Source organism: Triplophysa rosa, linkage group LG5 (assembly GCF_024868665.1).
Source record: "Triplophysa rosa linkage group LG5, Trosa_1v2, whole genome shotgun sequence".
NCBI classification, from domain to species: Eukaryota; Metazoa; Chordata; class Actinopteri; order Cypriniformes; family Nemacheilidae; genus Triplophysa; species Triplophysa rosa.
In genome coordinates, this window is record NC_079894.1 from 4,240,700 (window position 1) to 4,261,266 (window position 20,567).

At 37.7% G+C, this 20,567-nt stretch overlaps 1 protein-coding gene across 1 annotated transcript in view; it reads left to right on the top strand.

The window, feature by feature from the left end:
• The window catches only part of pappa2 (pappalysin 2), a 74,650-nt gene that overhangs the window by 38,518 nt on the left and 15,565 nt on the right, over nucleotides 1-20,567 (top strand). The window contains exons 10-21 of the mRNA XM_057333242.1: nucleotides 128-213; nucleotides 1,606-1,799; nucleotides 3,022-3,135; nucleotides 4,498-4,633; nucleotides 4,723-4,897; nucleotides 5,220-5,382; nucleotides 6,206-6,383; nucleotides 9,181-9,394; nucleotides 12,934-13,102; nucleotides 13,245-13,377; nucleotides 13,950-14,059; nucleotides 15,615-15,686. Of these exons, the coding sequence (XP_057189225.1) occupies nucleotides 128-213; nucleotides 1,606-1,799; nucleotides 3,022-3,135; nucleotides 4,498-4,633; nucleotides 4,723-4,897; nucleotides 5,220-5,382; nucleotides 6,206-6,383; nucleotides 9,181-9,394; nucleotides 12,934-13,102; nucleotides 13,245-13,377; nucleotides 13,950-14,059; nucleotides 15,615-15,686 (1,744 nt within the window). The remainder of the gene's footprint in view (nucleotides 1-127; nucleotides 214-1,605; nucleotides 1,800-3,021; nucleotides 3,136-4,497; nucleotides 4,634-4,722; nucleotides 4,898-5,219; nucleotides 5,383-6,205; nucleotides 6,384-9,180; nucleotides 9,395-12,933; nucleotides 13,103-13,244; nucleotides 13,378-13,949; nucleotides 14,060-15,614; nucleotides 15,687-20,567) is intronic.

The window sequence follows — 20,567 nt, forward strand, 5'->3', positions numbered from 1 at the left end:
TATGTGCATTTGTCATTTTCAAGAATGTTTCATAACTAAATATTTGTTTCAGTCATTTGTGTTTTGAAGCATAACTATAAACTTCCCTACAGTTGTAATTCTTGGCACTGCTCTAACTCCCCCACAGGACTGAGGAATGTGATGACGGGAATCTCTTAGACAGAGACGGCTGCTCAAAAAAATGTCATGTTGAACCAGGCTTCAAGTGTCACGGTGAGTCACACTCACAAAACAAATACTCACATTCGCCATTGCTGAGAAATCTGGCTGTGAAACAGTTAACACCACAACACCTTTAACACATCCACCGTCAAAACAACAAACCAGGGAAATAATCATTACCAGCTCTCAAAACAAAACTGAACTGTATTGTTATGTCTTTTCTCACAGAATGTATTAGCAAGTCATATTGAGGAGTGAAAAGACATGAAAGACTGGAGATCTTTAAATGAACCTGCCTGCAGTTCTAGCACCTCTTCCAAAATTCTGACACATTTCCAGAACTGTAAATACTCAGTCATTTTGAAATGACATCGTCACTTTGGGCTCATGGGTATGTTGTAATAAAATACAGACAAAGTGTAACCTTCCAAAAAAAAACAATGTTTGTGTTTTCTTGCTCTATGCTGTCATAGATTTAACCCATCATAGTATTAGAATTAGTATTAAATGCATATTTTAGATTAAATTCATGACTACAAAAATTGTCCAACTGCACGCCGTGGTTACATAATATATTTGTGAGTGAAACACTCCTGGAAGTTTTACGGGAAACGTTACAAAAAAGCGAATAGTTTACCAATTTAGTCAATGTTGTTTTCGTGACTGAAAGTGCCACATTTTCTGTGAGCATGAAGCAATAAAGGCATCTAATTCAAACATAACTACAGATGTAACGGACCGACTCGCATGCAGACAAACTTACCAACCACATTTTTGTGGATTTAGGGCTTTCAGGAGTGGCTTTTTGTCATCTATTTACTCTTAATTCCACATTAGGAGCTCTCTTATTATCCCTACAAGCATATTTGCAAAGCAAAGATCAACAAAGTTTAGGACTTAATCCTTTGGCATGGACACACGGGTTAGGTCTGCTGTCACCTAGCGGCGACGTCCAATGAAATGCTTGTGTTTTTCATCTGGTGTTAGAATCCATGCGAGACCCCCGGCGTTTGATAAGCGGTGCCCACCGATGAGTCATCTTCCTTTCACCTCGAAGCATTCTTAGACACGAGCTCATACGAGACTGTGATGTCATGTGCAAATGCCTCTCGAACCAATTCAATTTATTGACACGCTAATTCTCTTTTTAGCACCAAATATGCACTTCTGTCATACAGTAACTCTGCCTTGAGCACGAGAGCCGTTCATATGCCATGACATCATCTGCCTATTTCCATTCAACGCCTTGATCATTTATTTGATCGACTCTGTGAACTCGTGCTCTTTTATTTTAATTCACACATATACACCGAACATAAGAGAAGCGAGCGATGCCTTATCTCATTGCCTTGCTATGAAAACACCATTACAACTTGGCATCGGTTACTCATTACTTGATAGTTATGATTGGCCTCGTAATCTCTCCCTCTCTCTCCCTCTCAGGTCAGCCTAGCCTGTGCTATGTGTTTGAAGGGGATGGTATGTGCGAGGAGTTTGAGAGAGCCTCCAGCGTTCAGGACTGTGGCTTTTTCACTCCCCAGGGCTTCAGTGATCAGTGGGCGTCCACTGCCTCGGGCTCTCATCAGGATCAGAGATGTCCTGCCTCAAGGGTCACCGGGGAGCCTGCGCTCACTCAGGTATAACAACGATGCTTTTCCACCGTGCCTTGCGGGCTAGCCTGGTCTTGGTCAGTGACTAACCACTGTAGCTGAATATTTCGTAATTCACTTGAATCCAGGGTTGCCAGATCTGCGTAACAAAACCAGCCTAAATGGCCAAAAAGAGCCCAAAACAACACTCTCAAAAAGGATGTGTTCATTAATAATGTGTTCATTAAAAAATGTTGAAGAGTTTATTTGCAAAATCTCGTTGTTTTTAATAAAATCATGTTTTTTATTATGTTTAATGGTTTTTATTGTTAGCTGTATTTTTTGAGTTATTACTTAATCAAAACAAACCAACTGCAGTTTGATTGATATAACTTAGAATGCACGGTAAAAAACATGATTTTTCTGTTTTTGCAAATGAACTCTTAATTTTTTTGCGTTGTGGAATTTTAACACATTATTTATCATTTTGTGTTGATTGTGCATTAAAGTCGGCATGAAATAAAAAAACGATCATTCTAATTGTTTTACACGGCAGTGAAGTATTTATTATAAATTATTATTTATCCGTGCACATCTTTTTTTTTATTCATTTGCACTTGTAATATTTAATCAAAAACGTTAACCTCCTCTCCCTCTCGAAACAACCTCTCTTCACTTCTGAGGAATGGCGCGAGGGCGGGGCTGCAATGATTGGCAAACTGGCGTTCAAATATTTCGCCGTTCTCATTTCAGAAGTCGTTTCACTCGGGTATACGTCATGATACGGATAAAAAGACAATCGCTACTTCCGCTTCATGCCGACTTTAAATAAATAAAAGGGGCATCACAAGGTTGAGTTAAAAGTAATACAATGGGCCAGATTTACTAACAGCTTGCGGTTTAGTAAATCTGGCCCTAAATATGCCACTTCTGTACCTAGGCTATAATGCATATTTTACAGCCACTGTCATGTAGCACACACAATTTCTTCTTGAAAAACACAGTTTTGAAGTATCATAAGCACAGTGTGTTTTTATAAATAATCTATCCAATTAACCCACGGAATAAAAGACAACCTGCAGAAACTGTTTAAAAATAGTCCGCAAACTTGGCAACCCTGCTTCAATCATAAGCCTTTTTAACAACATTTAGACTGGCAAATATAAAATCTAACGCAGCTATCGGACAATACAATCTATTTTTTACCATTTAAATGAACAAAAGCACTATTATGGGCTAAAATGTGTGTATATTACATTACTTTTGTCAGATGTGCAAGTCACAGTATTTGGACATGAATGAAGTAGTGGCACATGATGCATGGACGCCCTGCACTGCTCATCTTGACAGCTACTATAATCAGGATCAGCCTGTCTGGCTAAAGGTACACGCACATGCTTATTGAACAAACACTGACTGTACAGCTGCTCACAGTACTTTGGCGGTTTTATTAGGTTTATTTATACCTATAACCTTTAAAGGTGCAGTTTGTAACAATTTTGCAGTAAAATATCCAAAAACCACTTTGCGTGTTATATATTTTGTTCAGCTGAGTACTTACAATACCTCAAATGTTTCCAACTACTTATAAATCGTGAGAAAATCGCCATTCTAAACAGTGACACGGGGCTGTGCAGTCGCCTGTCAATGGCGTCATATCCGCGTTCCCCTTTGTTACCGTCTATACTGACGTAGAAACCGCATGACAACAGTGTCATGGACAAATACGGAAGTAGTGTCTAGCGTCTAGCAAGCCACTAACTTGTTTCGAGCAGTCACTTATTTATGGACCACAATTATTCGCAACAATTATAAAACTTTACCTCATCTGCTAACATTGATGGCCATCAGCGGTGGAGTTGAAGACAACATATCCCATCATTCCACGCTCCTTCACAGCGCCATCAAGCTACGGCATTGTTGTTGGTTTGATTGTGCGCCCTCTAGCGGCGTTTTTACAAACTGCACCTTTAAGTGACTTTCATAATGTCAATGTAAAAAACCAGCTAACATTAGACATAGAAGTTTGTGGAAATGTTTTGTGAAATATATATGCATTTTATTTGAAGTGTTGTGTTTTTGCGTGTTATTTCTGATTATTACCTTTTAAAATGAGTACCATGAGTATCATTTTCTGGGGGGTATTAATATAATGGTCAGATGTGTTAAATGGAGTCAAGAGTACAACACTATTATTGGTGGATAATCGTATGTGTTTTTACCTTAATTATTTATGCAAGAGACATTTACTTTAATTAATGGTCGTTGTATTTGTGCTCTCTGAATTTCAGCACCAGCCATTGAGAAACTCATATGTCGGAGTGATTATTTGTAGGGCTGTCAAACGATTAATCGCGATTAATCGCATCCAGAATAAAAGTTTGTGTTTACATAATATATATCTGTGTACAGTGCATATTAATTTTGTATTTATAAACACAAAACATGCACATACGTATTTAAATGTATTAATCTATATTTATCAATAATTTAAATTCTAACTAAATGTTTATTTATTCTTATATTTTATATTTTTCTAAAATAAATGCATTTATGTGTATGTGTTCATAAATAAAAAATTAATTAGCACAGTATACCGACATAAATTACGTAAACACAAACTTTTATTCTGGATGCGATTAATCACGATTAATCGTTTGACAGCCCTAATTATTTGGCATATAGTATTAGATAGATTAGATAGTTGAGCCTATTTAATGGTGATGTTCAAACGCTGATTTTGCAGGTTGGATTTGAGAGACCAGGTGTAGCAGCATCCGTTGTCATCTACCTTGCCTATGATGGTAGTTGGCATGAAGAGAACTGCAAGAAAACAATCACCATACAACTGTGTGATACCACCGGCAAAAAACACCTCCTTGGTAACAAAGCTTTTAGAAAGATTTTATATCTTTGTGTTATAACGTTTGCGTGGTTTTAACATGTTCTGCTTGTGTGCATGTGTCCATAGGTTCGTACGAGCTATCGTGTCAGCGGAACCCCCTGGTGGTGAATGTGACTCATAATTTGAGTTTGCCGTTCTATCAGACCTCGGCAGTCCAGCTCAACTTCTCGTCCTCTCAAGTGGCCGTGCTGGCAGTCGCGTTGCGAACTTCTTGTCACTTCAGCGCCTTTGCCCTGACTGGGTGCGCTGAGGGTGGGGTCTCCCACAACTTACAAACACACACATGCATGCACATTTATGCACACACACTACTTTTAAACGAACACATGCAGATGTGTACATTTCTGTTAATGCTTCTCTTAGAATGGATATGACTTCCTTTCTGTATCTGAATGCAAATAAAGATTATATCTTAATTTTAAAGGCCTAAAAAGCACACATTTCCAATATGCTTATCCCCAGAACTGCGATATACTTTTATGATTACTTTTATACTTATGCATGTATCATTTTGTACCATACAAACTTAATTAAATTATCTAATGTTTTTTTTCTTCACTCAGATGTGCACATAGGCTGTGCAGTTCAGAGTCATGTGGTCCTCTGAAGGTTGACCATGCTTCAGTTCACTGTTCTCCAGTGCTAGACCCTAAACACTGTTCTGTTTCCTGTCATCGTGGCTACATCCTCACTGTTCTCCATGGCCAGGGCCTTCACATTCATCAGGTGCGTACTAACTTTGGTTATTTTTCTGTGCCGTTTTACAAAACAGTTGAGTGGAGACTAAGAGTTGAATTTGGGTTACTTGTAACACCATAGTTTGTGCCTACATGCTGCCCATATTGTCATATTGAGCATGATTCAGCAGCATATGTTAGTTAAAAAAAACTGTCCGAAAAAAATACAAATGATAAATGATAAAGAATTTGCGGAGCAATGTTTGAAACAGCAATTCATACCTAAATGAAACATTTACATTTTGAACTACAGTACATTAAAGGGATAGTTCACCCCAAAATTGTGTTCTTCTGCAGAACACAAAAGAAGATATTTTAAAGAACGCTTGTAACCAAAAAACATTGGCCCCCATTGACTTCCATTGTACGGTCACTAAAACTACAGACATTTCTAAAAATTTCTTCTTTTGTGTTCTATGAAGAAAGAGTCATACAGATTTTGAACAACATGAGGGTTATGAAATGACAGAATTTTTATTTTTGTAAACTAAGTTGTTTGCCTAAAAACATTATAAAATGTTCTTCTGGGAACTTATTTTTTGGTGATGTCATCGAGCACATGTACAGTAGGTGGGGAATAACATATAAAATGTGTGTGTTTCCCTATCAAGTAATTGTCAAGTAATGTCAAGGCTGGATATCCTGTTTCACTCACATGTATCACGTCACATTATACAAGTTAAATATGTTGTCTAATGAACCTTTGTCAACCAAAAACAGTGAACAAGACTTTAAAAGAGGTTGTCATAACCATACTGTAGATAGACCGTAGAGGACTTGATCATTCTCTCTGTCTGTCTTTCGTCTCTCAGACGGAAGCCGAGCTGAACTGTGTGCATGGAGTGTGGGATCGTGAAGTGAGCTGTCAGCCGGTGGAGTGCGGCCCACCCCCTCCGTCTCATGTCTACTTTGCCTCCTTCTCGTGTCCCTGGGGCACCACATTCGGCAAGCAGTGCACCTTTTCTTGTAACGCTCCAGCTATCCTGCAAGGTGAGGACTGAATATGGCATTTCGGTGACAAATGGAACATTTTGTTGGTCTCATATAATTTGATTTTAATAGCAGTAGTTTGTGGACATTACAGGCATGTCTCTTTTGTGAGTTGGCCAACAGGTAGCGGTTCTTTTTAAAAACACATGAGCTTCTAAAACATGAGCTTGTTTGTCTCTCACAAGTTTTGACAGTTCTGCGGATATTCATGGAGAAATGTTCTTTTATAGAATATTTGACGGCGAATTTATTCATAAATGAAATTCAATGACACAATTTCTAATTCGAATTCCTGCGTTATGGAAGAATCTAAATTTAAGTACCTACTGGAACCTGCCAACACCTTCAAGATGTCTGTCTTTGCATTGACTAACTTCAGTAAACAAACTTTTTCCTTTTTTACAGTATAGCTATACGTGCTTTTGGATGCGCGTATACACACGTGTGATTGTTTCAGTGTTGTTCTTGCATTCAGAGGCTACATCGGTCTGGCTGTGGTTCCAACCCCCTCTGGCGCTGGCTGTGTAAATAGGAAAGTAGGTTTGAGCTGCAGGAGAACAGCACACAGGTGGAGGTAGAAAAACAGGGAAACCGGAGAGAACAAGCGCACATTTCATCTCATACTACTGAAGCCCCCAGAGAGCCCCCCATTTCAGACAGTGTAGAGCAGGCTGGCAACTGGCCCTTCCACCCCTGGGGAGCAGAAGACATGAGGAAGGTGGCTCAGGGTTCGAGTGGACACTCCTCACGCTCTGACTGTTTGTCTTACATGCAGGGCTTTGATGGATGCGTCCAAAGTTTTCCTCTGGCAGGGAGCGGTGCAATCTGTGGTCGGAGGCCCAGGACATTGCATCACTGAGTTGCTATGCATATGGGTCTTGATGGTTAAGTTCTTACACTGTAGTGCATCGCGCTGACAAGCTGGAGTCTTCTCAAGGTTTAAAGAGGAATTTTAAAGATTTTACATGAATTGGAATAGACTAAAGTCAAGCAGTGATTCATATACTTAGCAAGACCATTTGCAATTTAAAACAAGTAGTGGACTGATATCGTTTTTTTAATGGCTGCTGCCGATACCGATATTAAAAAGCACTGTGCCGATATAACACAAATGCAATTACAATACGACATACAGAAAACTGGTGAAACTAAATAAACAATGATTGTGTTGGCTAGTTAGTAGCATGTAGCTTAGCATTAAAACAGACCGGAAACCATGAAAAGGTCACACGTGATATTTTTATCTCGGGCAGGTAAATGTTGCTAAATATGAATAAAGGATATACGAATTTAAATGTATTATTAGTACTTACCACACAATATTTGTATCTCATCCACCTCACATGACCCATTATGGTGTGTTAGTTTTCTATGTTTCTATGTGACAAATGCTGGCTTTATAAAGGCTAGCATGCTACATAGCGACCAAACAGTAATAATAGACTCTATGCACGATTGCTACCGCGTTTTGTCTCAGCCAGCTCAGTTACATCCGGCGCACGTAGCGTCCATAGGGAACAATGATGTTTTTCACTAGGTCTCTACGGTCAACAACGCGAGTCAAATATCCAAACACTGCATCCTACATCGACAACCAAAAAGGGGAAAGGTTTCAAGCTATACGTTTCAAGGGAAATTAACCTGGTCAGGAACATTTCGGAAAACAACGTGTTCCGATACATAAACATTCAATTGTCTTCTTGCATTAGGCCTACTAGGATCCACAACAGATAAACTTATAAACGTTGGATTTGAGGTAAAAGTATTTAAGTATTCAAGTATGTTTTAAGTGTTTAAAGTAACCTGCAATGTTATGTTTCAAACAGAGATGGCGATAGAGAGGCTATAGAAAAGTTACAGATTGCGAATTTAAGTACTTTAAAGAAGCAATTGGGAGATTACGGCATCTAGCGGCGAGGTTGCGAATTGCAACCAATGGCTCACTCCACCGCTCACTCCTCCCTTTCGAAGCACTACGGTGACTCTCACAGGACAAAGATGTCGTTGCGTTTTTGCTTCTTTGTCGAAGGAGATAACGTATTTATGAAACATGCTCTGTAGCGCAGTTTGTCCGTTTAGGGCTGCTGTAGAAACAACATGGCGAATTCCATGTAAGGGGACCTGCGGTGTACGTAGATAGAAATAGCTCATTCTAAGGTTATTATGTAAGGTCTTTATACACATCTGAAGACATAGTTATGGATATTATATTGCATTTCTGTCAATAGATCCTCCTAAATATCACACACATGAAAAACAAGTGGTCTTGCTCTGAAATAGCCAATGAGAAAACTTTGGCAAAACAAAAATAATATTTTATTGACTAATAAAAGTTTGTTAGATCTTTAACAAAGTCTAATTACATGTGTTACTATAGGAGTACAAATTGAGATTCCTTCATCTTATGGCCTTTAGACGCCACTGCATCAGACATCAGAATCTGCATCAGAAAAAGCACATTGCACTATAAATGGCTAAACTTTGTCTAGTTACATACTGTAATGTTAGCAATGCTGGTTTAAAATGTTTAAAAATATTAGTAAGACCGTAACTAAATTGTCAGTTTTTTAAGTACAACTTAAAGGATTAAGTCAGTGTCATTGTCTTGTCTGGGATGGAGCCGGAAATAGGCGTGTCTTAGCAACTCAGCTGAGGTTGGAATGGGATATCGAGTTAGATCTGTAGCTGAATCTGACAGAGGATCCATGTTACCTCAGTATGAGTTTTGCAAGATAGGGAAAACGTGACTAGTAATGAAGGTTTCTTGAATGCAGTTTTCTAATGATCTGTGTTTCAGGAGAAAGTGACACATTGGTCTGTCTTGAGGATGGTCTGTGGTCATATCCAGAGGCCTACTGCAAAATCGAGTGTCCAGCTCCACCTGTCATACCCAACGCCAAGCTGCTAGTTCCACAGTGCGGCGGAGGCGGACACGACGTGGGCACTTTATGCCGCTACAAATGCAACCCAGGATATTTTGTCACCGGCACACTCAACAAAAGACCGAGAAAGTGAGTGTTGATCTAGTTGATCTATAGAGTTTAAAGCATCTGCACATAGGTTGCCGTGTTGGCAGATTTTGACCAAGCAAAATATCGCTGTCTCTAGCATCTAGGTTGTTCACATGGTTCTAATAAGTTTAAAATCACGCTCCATGTGTTTCCAAATATCTTTCAGCAATTGAGTTAGCAGTACACTTTGATGAATGGTGTGATGTTGTTTTGGTTTTCTGTCCAATCAAACGATACCATAATGCTTAGCACGATTTTAGCACATCTGAGGGGACGACATTCACACCTGCCGTGTCTTTATGAGTTATTTAAAGGCCTGGTAAAATATGTGAATGTCTTTTAACTGCTTTTAATTGGGCACTAAAACCAGAAGCGATTGCCAGCGTGTCTCATAAAGGCATTTAAATGATCCTGTTTATTAATACCATTGGCATATTTGTTCGGAAAGCCATTTCATTATGAAGGTGGGCAAATGGTTTATGGCTGCATATGCTATTATCAAGGTCGTTTGAGCTCGTGCTTCTGTAGGATCTTTCTCAATGAAAACTGCTTCCTAATTTATTTCATCCAGATTTATTGACTATTTAGCTGTACCAGATGTTTTGTCATGTGGCTTTAGCACGACTGAATACCTTGTGACTGGAGGGAAGTGTCATTTATTGTTTCCCTCATCTGTAATAATCCCTCATCTTTGGATAAAAGCGTCTGCTAAATGACTAAATGTAAAGGTAAATTTATGAAGCATACAAGAGTACGTGACTTTAATTCAGCACAGAAGCACATAAAGAATATGCAATTTTGATTTTTGAGGTCTTCGTTCATTATTTTTTAATCTTTTTTTGTTTATGCTAATTATTTATAAATAAATAAATAAATAATAAATAAATTATTACGAGACATGTGGTGATGGATATATGTGCCCAATGGAGCTTCAGCATTTTAGAACCTATATACAGTATGTATATAAAGTGAGGGATATTTTTATATTTTTTTCATATGACAAAAGCAAGGCATATATGTGGCATTAGGGTAAATTATAAGTGAACTTTCTTCAATAACACAGTGTAACAAATGTTGTTTGGCCCGACCTTTTTATATTTCTTGTTCAATTCTGTGGTGCTAATTATTGTGGTAAGCAAGCAAGCAAAGTTTATTTATAAAGCACTTTACAACCACCGAAGTGGTCCAAAGTGCTGTACAGAAAAATAAATAAATAAAAACTTATACCTGTACAAACATGGGATATAGACATGTCACATACACTAAAACAATCAAAATGTCAACATCAGGTTTTAAAAGCCAAGGAGAAAAGATGAGTTTTCAAAAGTGATTTGAATGAAGAAAGCGAAGAAGCCGGTCTAATAGACAGGGGCAAATCATTACACAATTTAGGAGCTGCCACAGCAAAGGCACAGTCCCCTCTCAGCTTACGTTTTGTTTTAGGCACAATCAGTAACAGTTTATCAGCAAAGACCCACTAACCCCCCGCATACAACGCATTACAGTAATCCAGCCGAGTGGTAACAAAGGCGTGGATAACTGTCTCAAATAGCTGCCTCGAAAGAAGTGGCTTTATCTTAGCCAGCTGCCTTAGTTGGAAAAAGCTTGATTTAATGACTGCCTTGATCTGTCTGTCGAACTTAAGGTTGGAGTCAATTTTGATGGTTGGCTAGATGTACTGAGCCAGGGAACCTAAATCAACCAAAGGGGTTCCAGTGGTGCTTCCAAAAACCATAACTTCCGTCTTTTTTTCGTTAAAACTTTGAAAATTAAGAGCCATCCAGGCCTTTACATGTCTAAAGACATGTCGAGACTGTCTAAAAGTGATCTAACAGTGTCAATCTTTTTAAGAGGTACATAAATCTGACTATCGTCTGCGTAACAGTGAAAAGACAAGCCATGCTTCTTAATTATTGATCCAAGCGGAAGCAAATAAATAGAGAAGAGATGAGGACCTAACACTGAGCCTTGCGGCACCCCACAAGAGAGAGGAGCAGAGGAAGACACAGTCTCACCACAGCTAACACAAAAAGTCAGATCTGTCAAATAGATCAAACCATTCTAGCGCTATGCCCTTAATGCCCACCCACTGCTCCAAATGAGAAATTCAATTTTGTTTATATGCGCTTTTCACAATGTACATTTTTCCAAAGCTGCGTTACATGAGAAAATAAGAAAAACACAAAAAAGCTAAAATACAGCACAGTGCATGGTGTTTATAGAACAAGCAAGATCATTCTAGTAAATAATATTTAATAAATGCAGTCTACCGGTGGTTTATTTAGCATATTATGCATTAAGTGAAAGCTTGGCTGAAAAGATGTGTCTTTAATCTAGATTTAAATTTGGAGAGTGTGTCTGACCCTCGAATTGATTTCCAAATGACAGGTTGCTGTCTTATTTCAGCTTTAACTGTATTTCTGGGAGTAATTCAATTTGCAGGTTATCCAATTTGCAGGTTATAATCCGAAATATTCTGTTTACGTGTCTTTGGTCTGACAAGTAATATTTCTGTTTTATTAGAATTTAAAAGAAGGAAATTACTAGTCATCCAATGTTTTATATCTTCGATGCACTCTGCCCATTTGGATAGCTGGAAGGAATCATCTGGTCTTGATGAGATACAGTATATAGCTGAGTATCATTAGGATTTAGGAAATTAGGATTTCATGGTCCACTGTATCAAACGCAACAGTTAAATATGCAGCAGTTAAATCAAGAAGCACAAGGACAACACAGTCACCAGAGTCAGATGCTAAAAATACAGTATATCATTAAAAACTTTTATAAGATTTAGTGCTGTGTAGAGATTTAAATCCGTTACTGGAAAACTTCAAGAAGATTGTGATTTTCCAAAAAGTCTATTAGTTGACTACTAACAGACTATATTTTCGAGTATTTTTGAAAGAAAAAGAATAAAACATTTCACATTCACATTTAGTTATTTAGCAGATACAGTTACAATAAAACGTGGTACTACATATTTATTTTCATGTAGCATTAATGTTTTAGTGTGTATTTAACTTAAAAACATTTTGATCTTATATCATTAATTACGATATATCAGTATATTGCAAATAAACAAAAACTGTACACATTTTCACATATTTAAAAAATTATTTTTCAATTGTCACTGTCAGAAAATTCTAGAAATGTCTGTAGCACAGGGAAGGTGGGATGAAGCGATGATGGATGACTACATCTGGAACTTGGTTCGTGAGGACAGTTTTAGTCATAAAAGACAAACACGATCAAATGTACACTTCTGAAATTTTGGACAATTCATTCTTAGTAACTGGAGCTCAGTGTTATGCCAGTACCTTGTCATTTCTGCGTACGAGTAATAATACCGAAATGTATAAATGTGTGAAAGTATTTTTTTGTTTTTTTGCGAGTACTGTCAATGGTAAAAAAAAAATTGCATGTGATTTTCGTATTCAGCGTGTTAAACTTCATAAAGAAACAGTAAAATTGAAAGCGAAACACAACTTAAAAAAAAATTGTTACATTGTGTGATCTGTTTGATAATCTCTTTTCAGGAAGTTTCTGAGGCTGGAGTGTTTGGAGGGAGGGACGTGGCAGGAGGGCAGCTGTTCACCTGTCACATGCCCACCTCTACCTCCAGTGTTTGAGGGCATGTACACCTGCACTAACAACTTTGACTTCAATAGCATTTGCACCCTGCAATGTCCAGACCCAACAGAAAAGGTAGCTATTATTTGAAATGTTTTTTTTCATGCGCGCCAGTTTTCTTTCTACTTTGTGTAGAGCATCTCTGCCTGTGTTAGAGACATAATCCATTTCCTAAACTCCTAAATCATTAAGCTCTCATATATGGTTGTCCCTAAAGTCCAGCATTCGTTGCACCAAAGATGGCAGATGGACTGAGGACTTCACTATGTGTAAAACGATAGTGGGTTCGTGCCAGCCTCCTCTCGACCTTAACAGAGTGGAATACATCTGCGACGAGGGCTTTGAGTTGGGTAAGGTTTTAAACGCACAAGAATGGTTTATCCCATCAAATGACTTTTATTTAAATGACAAGGAAGTAAATATTTTCATTTTCAGATCATACAGGGCTCCCAATTATATAAACAGTGATATACTGTATATATATATAATGTTTCTTAATGTGAAACCTAACAATCTAAATTGTGAAACTATTTAATGCTTTTTCAAATTCCCATTTTTAAGAGGGGCTTAGCTGTACTTGAACACTTAGTGTTCCTTATTTTGAATGGTATTTGTACCACGGGCGGTACTGTGGAACGCTAAGGGGTTAAAATAATGTTTGTTTACAGTGTGTCTCAATGTTTTATCCCACCTTTGCATTGTATTTTGAAATGTATTGGTTTTATTTTGGTAAAACCATGTCTAGACATACCTGGACCCACAAAACCACAGTCCAGTTGAATCAAATTATTTTGGGTGCCTACCTGCCAAGCTGTTGCACTATGGATGACCAGTCCTGAGCCGGCCTATTCATGTGTTCACATGAATAAATTCAACAGATGCAAATGAGGTGTAAAGCAAAGCTCGCTTTGTGTCATGGCAGGTGCGCTCTGCTACCCAACATGCATTGTGGCCTTGAGTGACCCTGTGGTGTTAGCCAACGGTTCTACCGCTGATACTGTAGAGCACTGGATGCTTCCCAGCAAGGTTCAGGTGAGGTGCTTAGAGGACTTGTTATTTGATATCACTGGCTGTTTTTCTACTATTGTAACCAAGCTCCAGATCAACCCGTAAGCACTTTATGAACCTGAACCCCCCCTTTATTAAAGCTATCCTAAAAATGTGAGATCTGTTAAAGAATAATTTCAAGATGTTTAAGCTTTAATATGACATCTTTTCTCATATGTCCACACCTGTTACTCATTAGTTAAGCACAACGCATGCACACATCTGAGAAAGTAGAAAACTGTTATGATGATGCACTGATCTGTCCCTTTTACCCTATTTGAACTTCAAGCATAATGTTGCAAACATCATGCAGACTTACAAAAGCCACCCAGATAGCTGTGATATTTTAAAGTGATAGTTCACCCGACAATGAAAATTCTGTCATCATTTACTCACCCTCTTGTCATTTCAAACCTGTATGACTTTCTTTCTTCCACAGAACACAAAAGAAGATATTTTGAAAAATGTTGTTAATTGGACCCCATTCACTTTCATTGGTTTTGTGTCCATACAATAGAAGTGAATGGGGTCCAGTGCTGTTCGGTTACAAAACTTTCTTCAAAATATCTTCTTTTGTATTCTGCGGAAGAAAGTCATACAGGTTTAAAATGACAAGAGGGTGAGTAAATGATGACAGAATTTTCATTTTTTGGGTGACCTATGACTTTAAGACTGAAATGCATTCGCCCCTGTGGTCGCGTTTCATTCATGCACGGTGACGTGAGGTTTGTTGGACAGCTAACAAATGTAAAACCCCCCACTTTCCGATCATTGTTTGTTGCTTCAAGAGGGAATATTGTGGATGCAATTCGTGTAACTGAAATCGCATTATTCGCACGTCAGAGTGAAAAGTTGCATTGTGGTACCTCGGTTCTTTCTCCAAAATCTGGCCGCAAATCATCACGTCAGCTCGTGAGAGTAACGATCAGGCTGAGATGTTTTTACACGAGACAATTAAAATGCCACACATCAAGCCTGAGGCCTCTAAAGGTGTCTGACTCCCACTGTTTATATCGATACATCAGCACCTCTAAGTACACTTAGCCTTCCAGGAACGGCTTCCAGAAGTATTGCGATTGGGTAAGAATGATGGAGGAAAGGTCACCATAGGAGGGAGATAAAACGGAGATAAGCAACTTTCTTTCCAAGGAATTCTGCTTGAGAAACGGGTCAGATTTCCAGTTCTGAGAATGACCAGTCATTTTATGTCAAATCAATGAATCGTATGTTCGGATTGGAGGGACAGATGGGAAACTCTTTTCAAACGTCTTATTAATCGGATCTTAATTTGCGATATTATTCTTTGGCGCCATGATTATGTCCGAGCTTTGTCTTTTGAAACAGATTTAGACATGATCAGATTTCTCGACTCTGTTGTGCCAAAGGAATCTAAATATAAAGACCCATTGCGTATTTGTTCTTTATATAGGTATAACGGGAACCCAATCACATCTTTTATTCAATGACATCATAATGGCAGTGTAGTATGTTAACTCATCCTTTCTTTTTTCTTACCGTCCTGATCTTCTCCCTCTGTCAGAACATCATCTGTACTGGCATGTTGAAGTGGCATCCAAATCCAGAACACATCCACTGCATTCAATCCTGTGAGGTGAGTAAAGATTAACGTGTGACGTCACGTAACTGATTTTGGATGTTTTTGTGAACACACAAGGAATAGGTTTTGATAAATCTTTTCACACCTTTTTCTCTATACGTCACCATGTATATGGTGACCGGCCCAGTCAAGCCAACCGATAGCGTTTTATAAAGAACAAAGTAGTTATGCAGAGAAAATCTTCCTTTAAGATCAAATTCTCAAATCACAGAGGTTTGACATCATGGTCGGTTTCACCCACAAAGCTGTCATACTGTGAAATATCTGTCCATAGCCGAGTGTATGAATTCTGGTGTTCGTGAGGCCTGGAGCCCTTCACACGTCACAAATGAGTTCATCTAATAATTGTATGCACACGGTGGTACGCAGATCTGATGAATTCCTACGCAATTGCAGAAAATTTTACACAATTTATAACTGTACAAAAATCCTGTAAATCCAGTAAAATACAGCAAAAGGTAAAATTGTCAGGTAAAACTACATGGTTTTCATGTCTTTTACTGTAATTTGACATTTTATACCGTATTTCAAAAATACACAAAAAAAACCCCCGTAAAAAACTTTACTTACCATAGTAAAACCATGGTTATACATTATGGTATACATACTGTATATGGTTAACATTTTTATCACAAAGAATAGTGACAACAAAGAAAGCAATCTTTTTTTACAGATTGTTCATGTATTTGTGAAATACGGTAAAAACCGTCAAATTTCAGAAAAACACTGCTTATTTAAGAAATTAAGAAAACACAAAAAAACATGTAATATTATATGACAACACTTATCTTACAGTATTTTACTGGCACCCCGGCTGCTGGAAAATTACAGTTTTTACGGGATTTTTACAGTGTATTTTTGAACTACGGTTAAAAAAACGTCAAATTACAAATAAACGTCAAATTAATAGGAAAACATGTAACTTAATGTGACAAAACCGTTATTTTACGGTATTTTACTGGCACCCCAACTGAAAACTTAAGTTCAACTAGTTAAACTATCCTTTCACTATTGTATCCACAATTAAACCATAATATTTAGTAATACTAAATTCTATGATATTCAGTAAAAAGCGGTCGTTTTCCTAAGGGTCTTCAGAATCATGCTGTTCATGCTGTAAATACCGATGTGATAATGCACTATACAAGAAAAGTAGACGTACAAAGTGTACAGAAAGATATATTATATTGAAAGACTGCACACATTGCCCAAAGTAAAAAAATGTACGGACACCAAAAATCGCAGCGTGTACACTTGGGCTTAGTCATTCTGTCTTTGCTCTATGTTACCCATGAGCCATGATTGATCTCGAGAGCAATTTGCAAAAACACACACCACTGCTTTTTACGCAATGTACGTCATTACCCCGCATATACGGCCTGGTTTGTTGGTACGTTGTTTCGGAAAGTGAACCGCTCCAACGTTCACTTGTATGCGGGCCAAGACCACCTTGTTCAGGTGAACTCTGACTCTTTTCTTTTGGGGATTGATTTTGTTTTACCAAGCTAATGGAAAACGTGCCGGAACAAACACTATAAATAATTATTTTTCGGTCCCTTAGAAAAACAACATTAAATCATGTAAACAATAAAATATTCCTGTAATAGTTTCAGTTGAAAGTCTATTTAAGTGCATTGGACATATCAACAGCGAAGTTCACATCTGCACCATGTCAGATACAGCAGAGGAAAGAGCGCTCTGACAGATAAGCACCAGTATAGCATTGAGGTGGTCCCCCGTGTTGCTGGGGAGGACCAGGGAGCGCCATAATCAGTGATAAATGATGAACATGTTGATTGTTTTAGTTGTAGGTTCCAATGATAGCGTCATGGAAATCCAGACACAAGCAGGGAAACCTGTTTTGCTCTTTACTGTCTTTTCACACCATGAGCATCTATTAACCCGGCCAAAATAAAACTCACAGGCCTAATCCTATGATTCATTAAAATCCATCATTAAAAAGAGTTCTTAATAGGTCAAGCTAGTAGCACGTAACGTGTCTCAGGAGTGGTCCTCGCTGAAGGAGCACAAAGTTCTCTCCACAGCTGGAGAGAACTGGGGACGAAAAAATCAAAATAGGAAACAGAAATGATTGCGCTTCTTGACACCTTAGATCTCTGTATTGTCGGATTTCACATTTCCCCGACTTGCATTTACATCAGCAATAAGGCATTTTGTTGCGAGGGATTTCCGACAGCATCCGCTCTCATACGGAGACATCTTTAACATTTCCTGTAGCCAAAAGAAACATTTTGTGCGACGGTTGATGGAATGCATGCCACATCTTTCCCCACCGCGCTGACAGATTGATTCTCGGCACAGTTTCTTTTATCACAAAAATAAAACAGAATGAAAATATCAGTGCCTTTGTAAAATGTGGTAGATACATGATCATAAAACATGTTATTCCACCTTCTCTTCCTCCACGGTTCTTCTCGCAATTCACGCGAACCACTAACTCAGGCTTTGTTGACAGGTGCCAAAGCAAATAAATGATCTTATCGCTGTGCAGGTCAGTTGGACGGAGGGAATTTAAAGGATGTTATGTAACTGATTGATGCATTAAAGCGCTTGTAAAATAATCACCAATGATATGTGACGAAAGTAACATACCAGGCTTTGCATCAAGTCAACAGAAATGTAGACCGCGTGCTCGTGTGATAAAAATTGAGTGTTTGGAGGATAATGGAGACCTGTTTGTTGTTATTCTGTCTGGATTGTAGCTCCGTATCTTAAAGTGAAAGGGTGAGGAAGTATTTCGTACAGTGTGCCATTCGAATAAATGAAGTGTGAGACTTGGATCAAAAATCTGAAATTGTTTCCACTTCATTTGTATCGTCTTGAAGAGAATCAATGATATATGTCAATACTTTACATTTCTAATATAAGATAATATGCAAGCACTCCAATAACAAACAAGTGGACTAAACATAAACATAAATATATATATATATATATAAACTATATCACTTTAGATATAGATGTATTTTATTACAACTATGAGTTTAATCTAGAGAATATTTAAACTATTATTATATAATGTTATGTAATATACAGCAGCGGAAATATTAAGATATGTTCATTTGATCAGGATGTCTTGATGTGTTGTGGCCATTCCAGTTCAGTGTCTGTTGAATTTGAACAAAATCAAACCTCATGAGTGACAAAGTCATCCAACAGCAATGTGAGAGACTGACAGCATGACAAGACGCATGAAAACTGATCAAAATCAAGATTATCACATAAAAAATCATTTTGAACTTTTCCTAAGTACAGTATATGTACAAATACTACTGTTGTATTGCTTAAAGTGAATATGAACTTGTTTTCTTTGCAGAATTTGAAGTCTGAAAAAACATAGAACATCTTTTCTGTTACTTTGACCTGTTTCTCCAGTTTTCATTTTCTACAAATAAATCCAAATAGAAACATTGGGTCTCATTCACTAAGCATGCGTACGCACGTGAAACCTGCGTACGCACGTTTTCACGAACAAATCACGCACAAAAATGTATTCTAAATATAAGAAAAAAGATAGGAACAGCTGAAAGCACACTTACGCAAAAATCACCAGTCTCTGATTCTCTCTCTCTAAGATAAAATGACAACATGTATGTTTCATCTTAGGATAATAGTTATATACTTTAAATAATGTAATGTAATATAATATAATAAATAATAAAGTATAATCATGGGGTTGACTGGAGTGTCTTTGACTAACATTAGGACGAGGTTAAGAACAAATTCATGTGCGTACGCGAGAAGTTCAAATCTACGCAATTATTAGTGGATGAGACACATTATTTTTATTTAAAGTTTGGGAGAAATATTGTTCAAATATTTATAATGAAATATTGTAGTTCACAGAATAAAACAAAAATGACCATTTTACCTAAACACATACCTATAAATAGTAAGTTCAGAAAAACCTTTTTTGATTTTGAAATGGTCTCGAATTTTTCCATGGTTGTATATACTGTAGTACCTACGTTGATAGTGCTTCCTTTTTATCAGCAGTTTTTTTTTTATCCCTGAACGCCAGTGTTACTATTTTATGCCTAATTTCAGAGTAAAACAGACATGTTTTATGTACTTTTCAGTCTATTTTGGAACGCATATTCCCTGTAGAAATATTTTATGAACATGTTGCTAAGCAGAACACTCGCATTGAACTGGATACCCATTGGGAACCAAATAAATTATAGCACAGCACATGTGTTCTGAATGCTCTGCACCAGATCCAGCAGGTCTTTTCCATAATGGACTGATGATAAATGAGAGGTCAGTTCAGGTTGTGCTTTGTGCTATGATCACAATTTGATTTTCAGAGAGGCCATTGGTCTTGTAACTCATGTAACTCGAGGAGATTTTTAGCTTCTGGTTTTTATGTTGAAATATTTAAACCTGATTGAAGGTGTTAGACTTTTGAAAGATGTCACAATTGGGCACACTTGCGGTTTTGTCTGGTTATACATCATCCTTTGTTAGTCTTGACTTTAAGACACTGGTTTCTGGATTTCTCTGAGGCATCAATAAAATATTTTTTAGAAAATAAAACTATACTGCTATAGTTACTAAAACATATTTCTTTCACTTTATCTTATCGTGATCTAAATAAGCTATTTTTGAGAAATGCTGTTGAAAATGGAAAATTTTTAAGGTGAACTATTCCTTTAACTGATGCCTCCTTGTTTCCTGGCTCCTTCATCCTCCAATGTGTGACCTGAAATGGAGAAAAGTCATGCAATTATAAGTACATATTTATTCTCTGATTGTACAGTGAGGATGAACGACAGAAAAGCATCCTAAGGAGACTTGAGAGATGACACAAAAGAGCATAAATTCTCCTCCCCTCCATTCTGGCCCAACATGCCT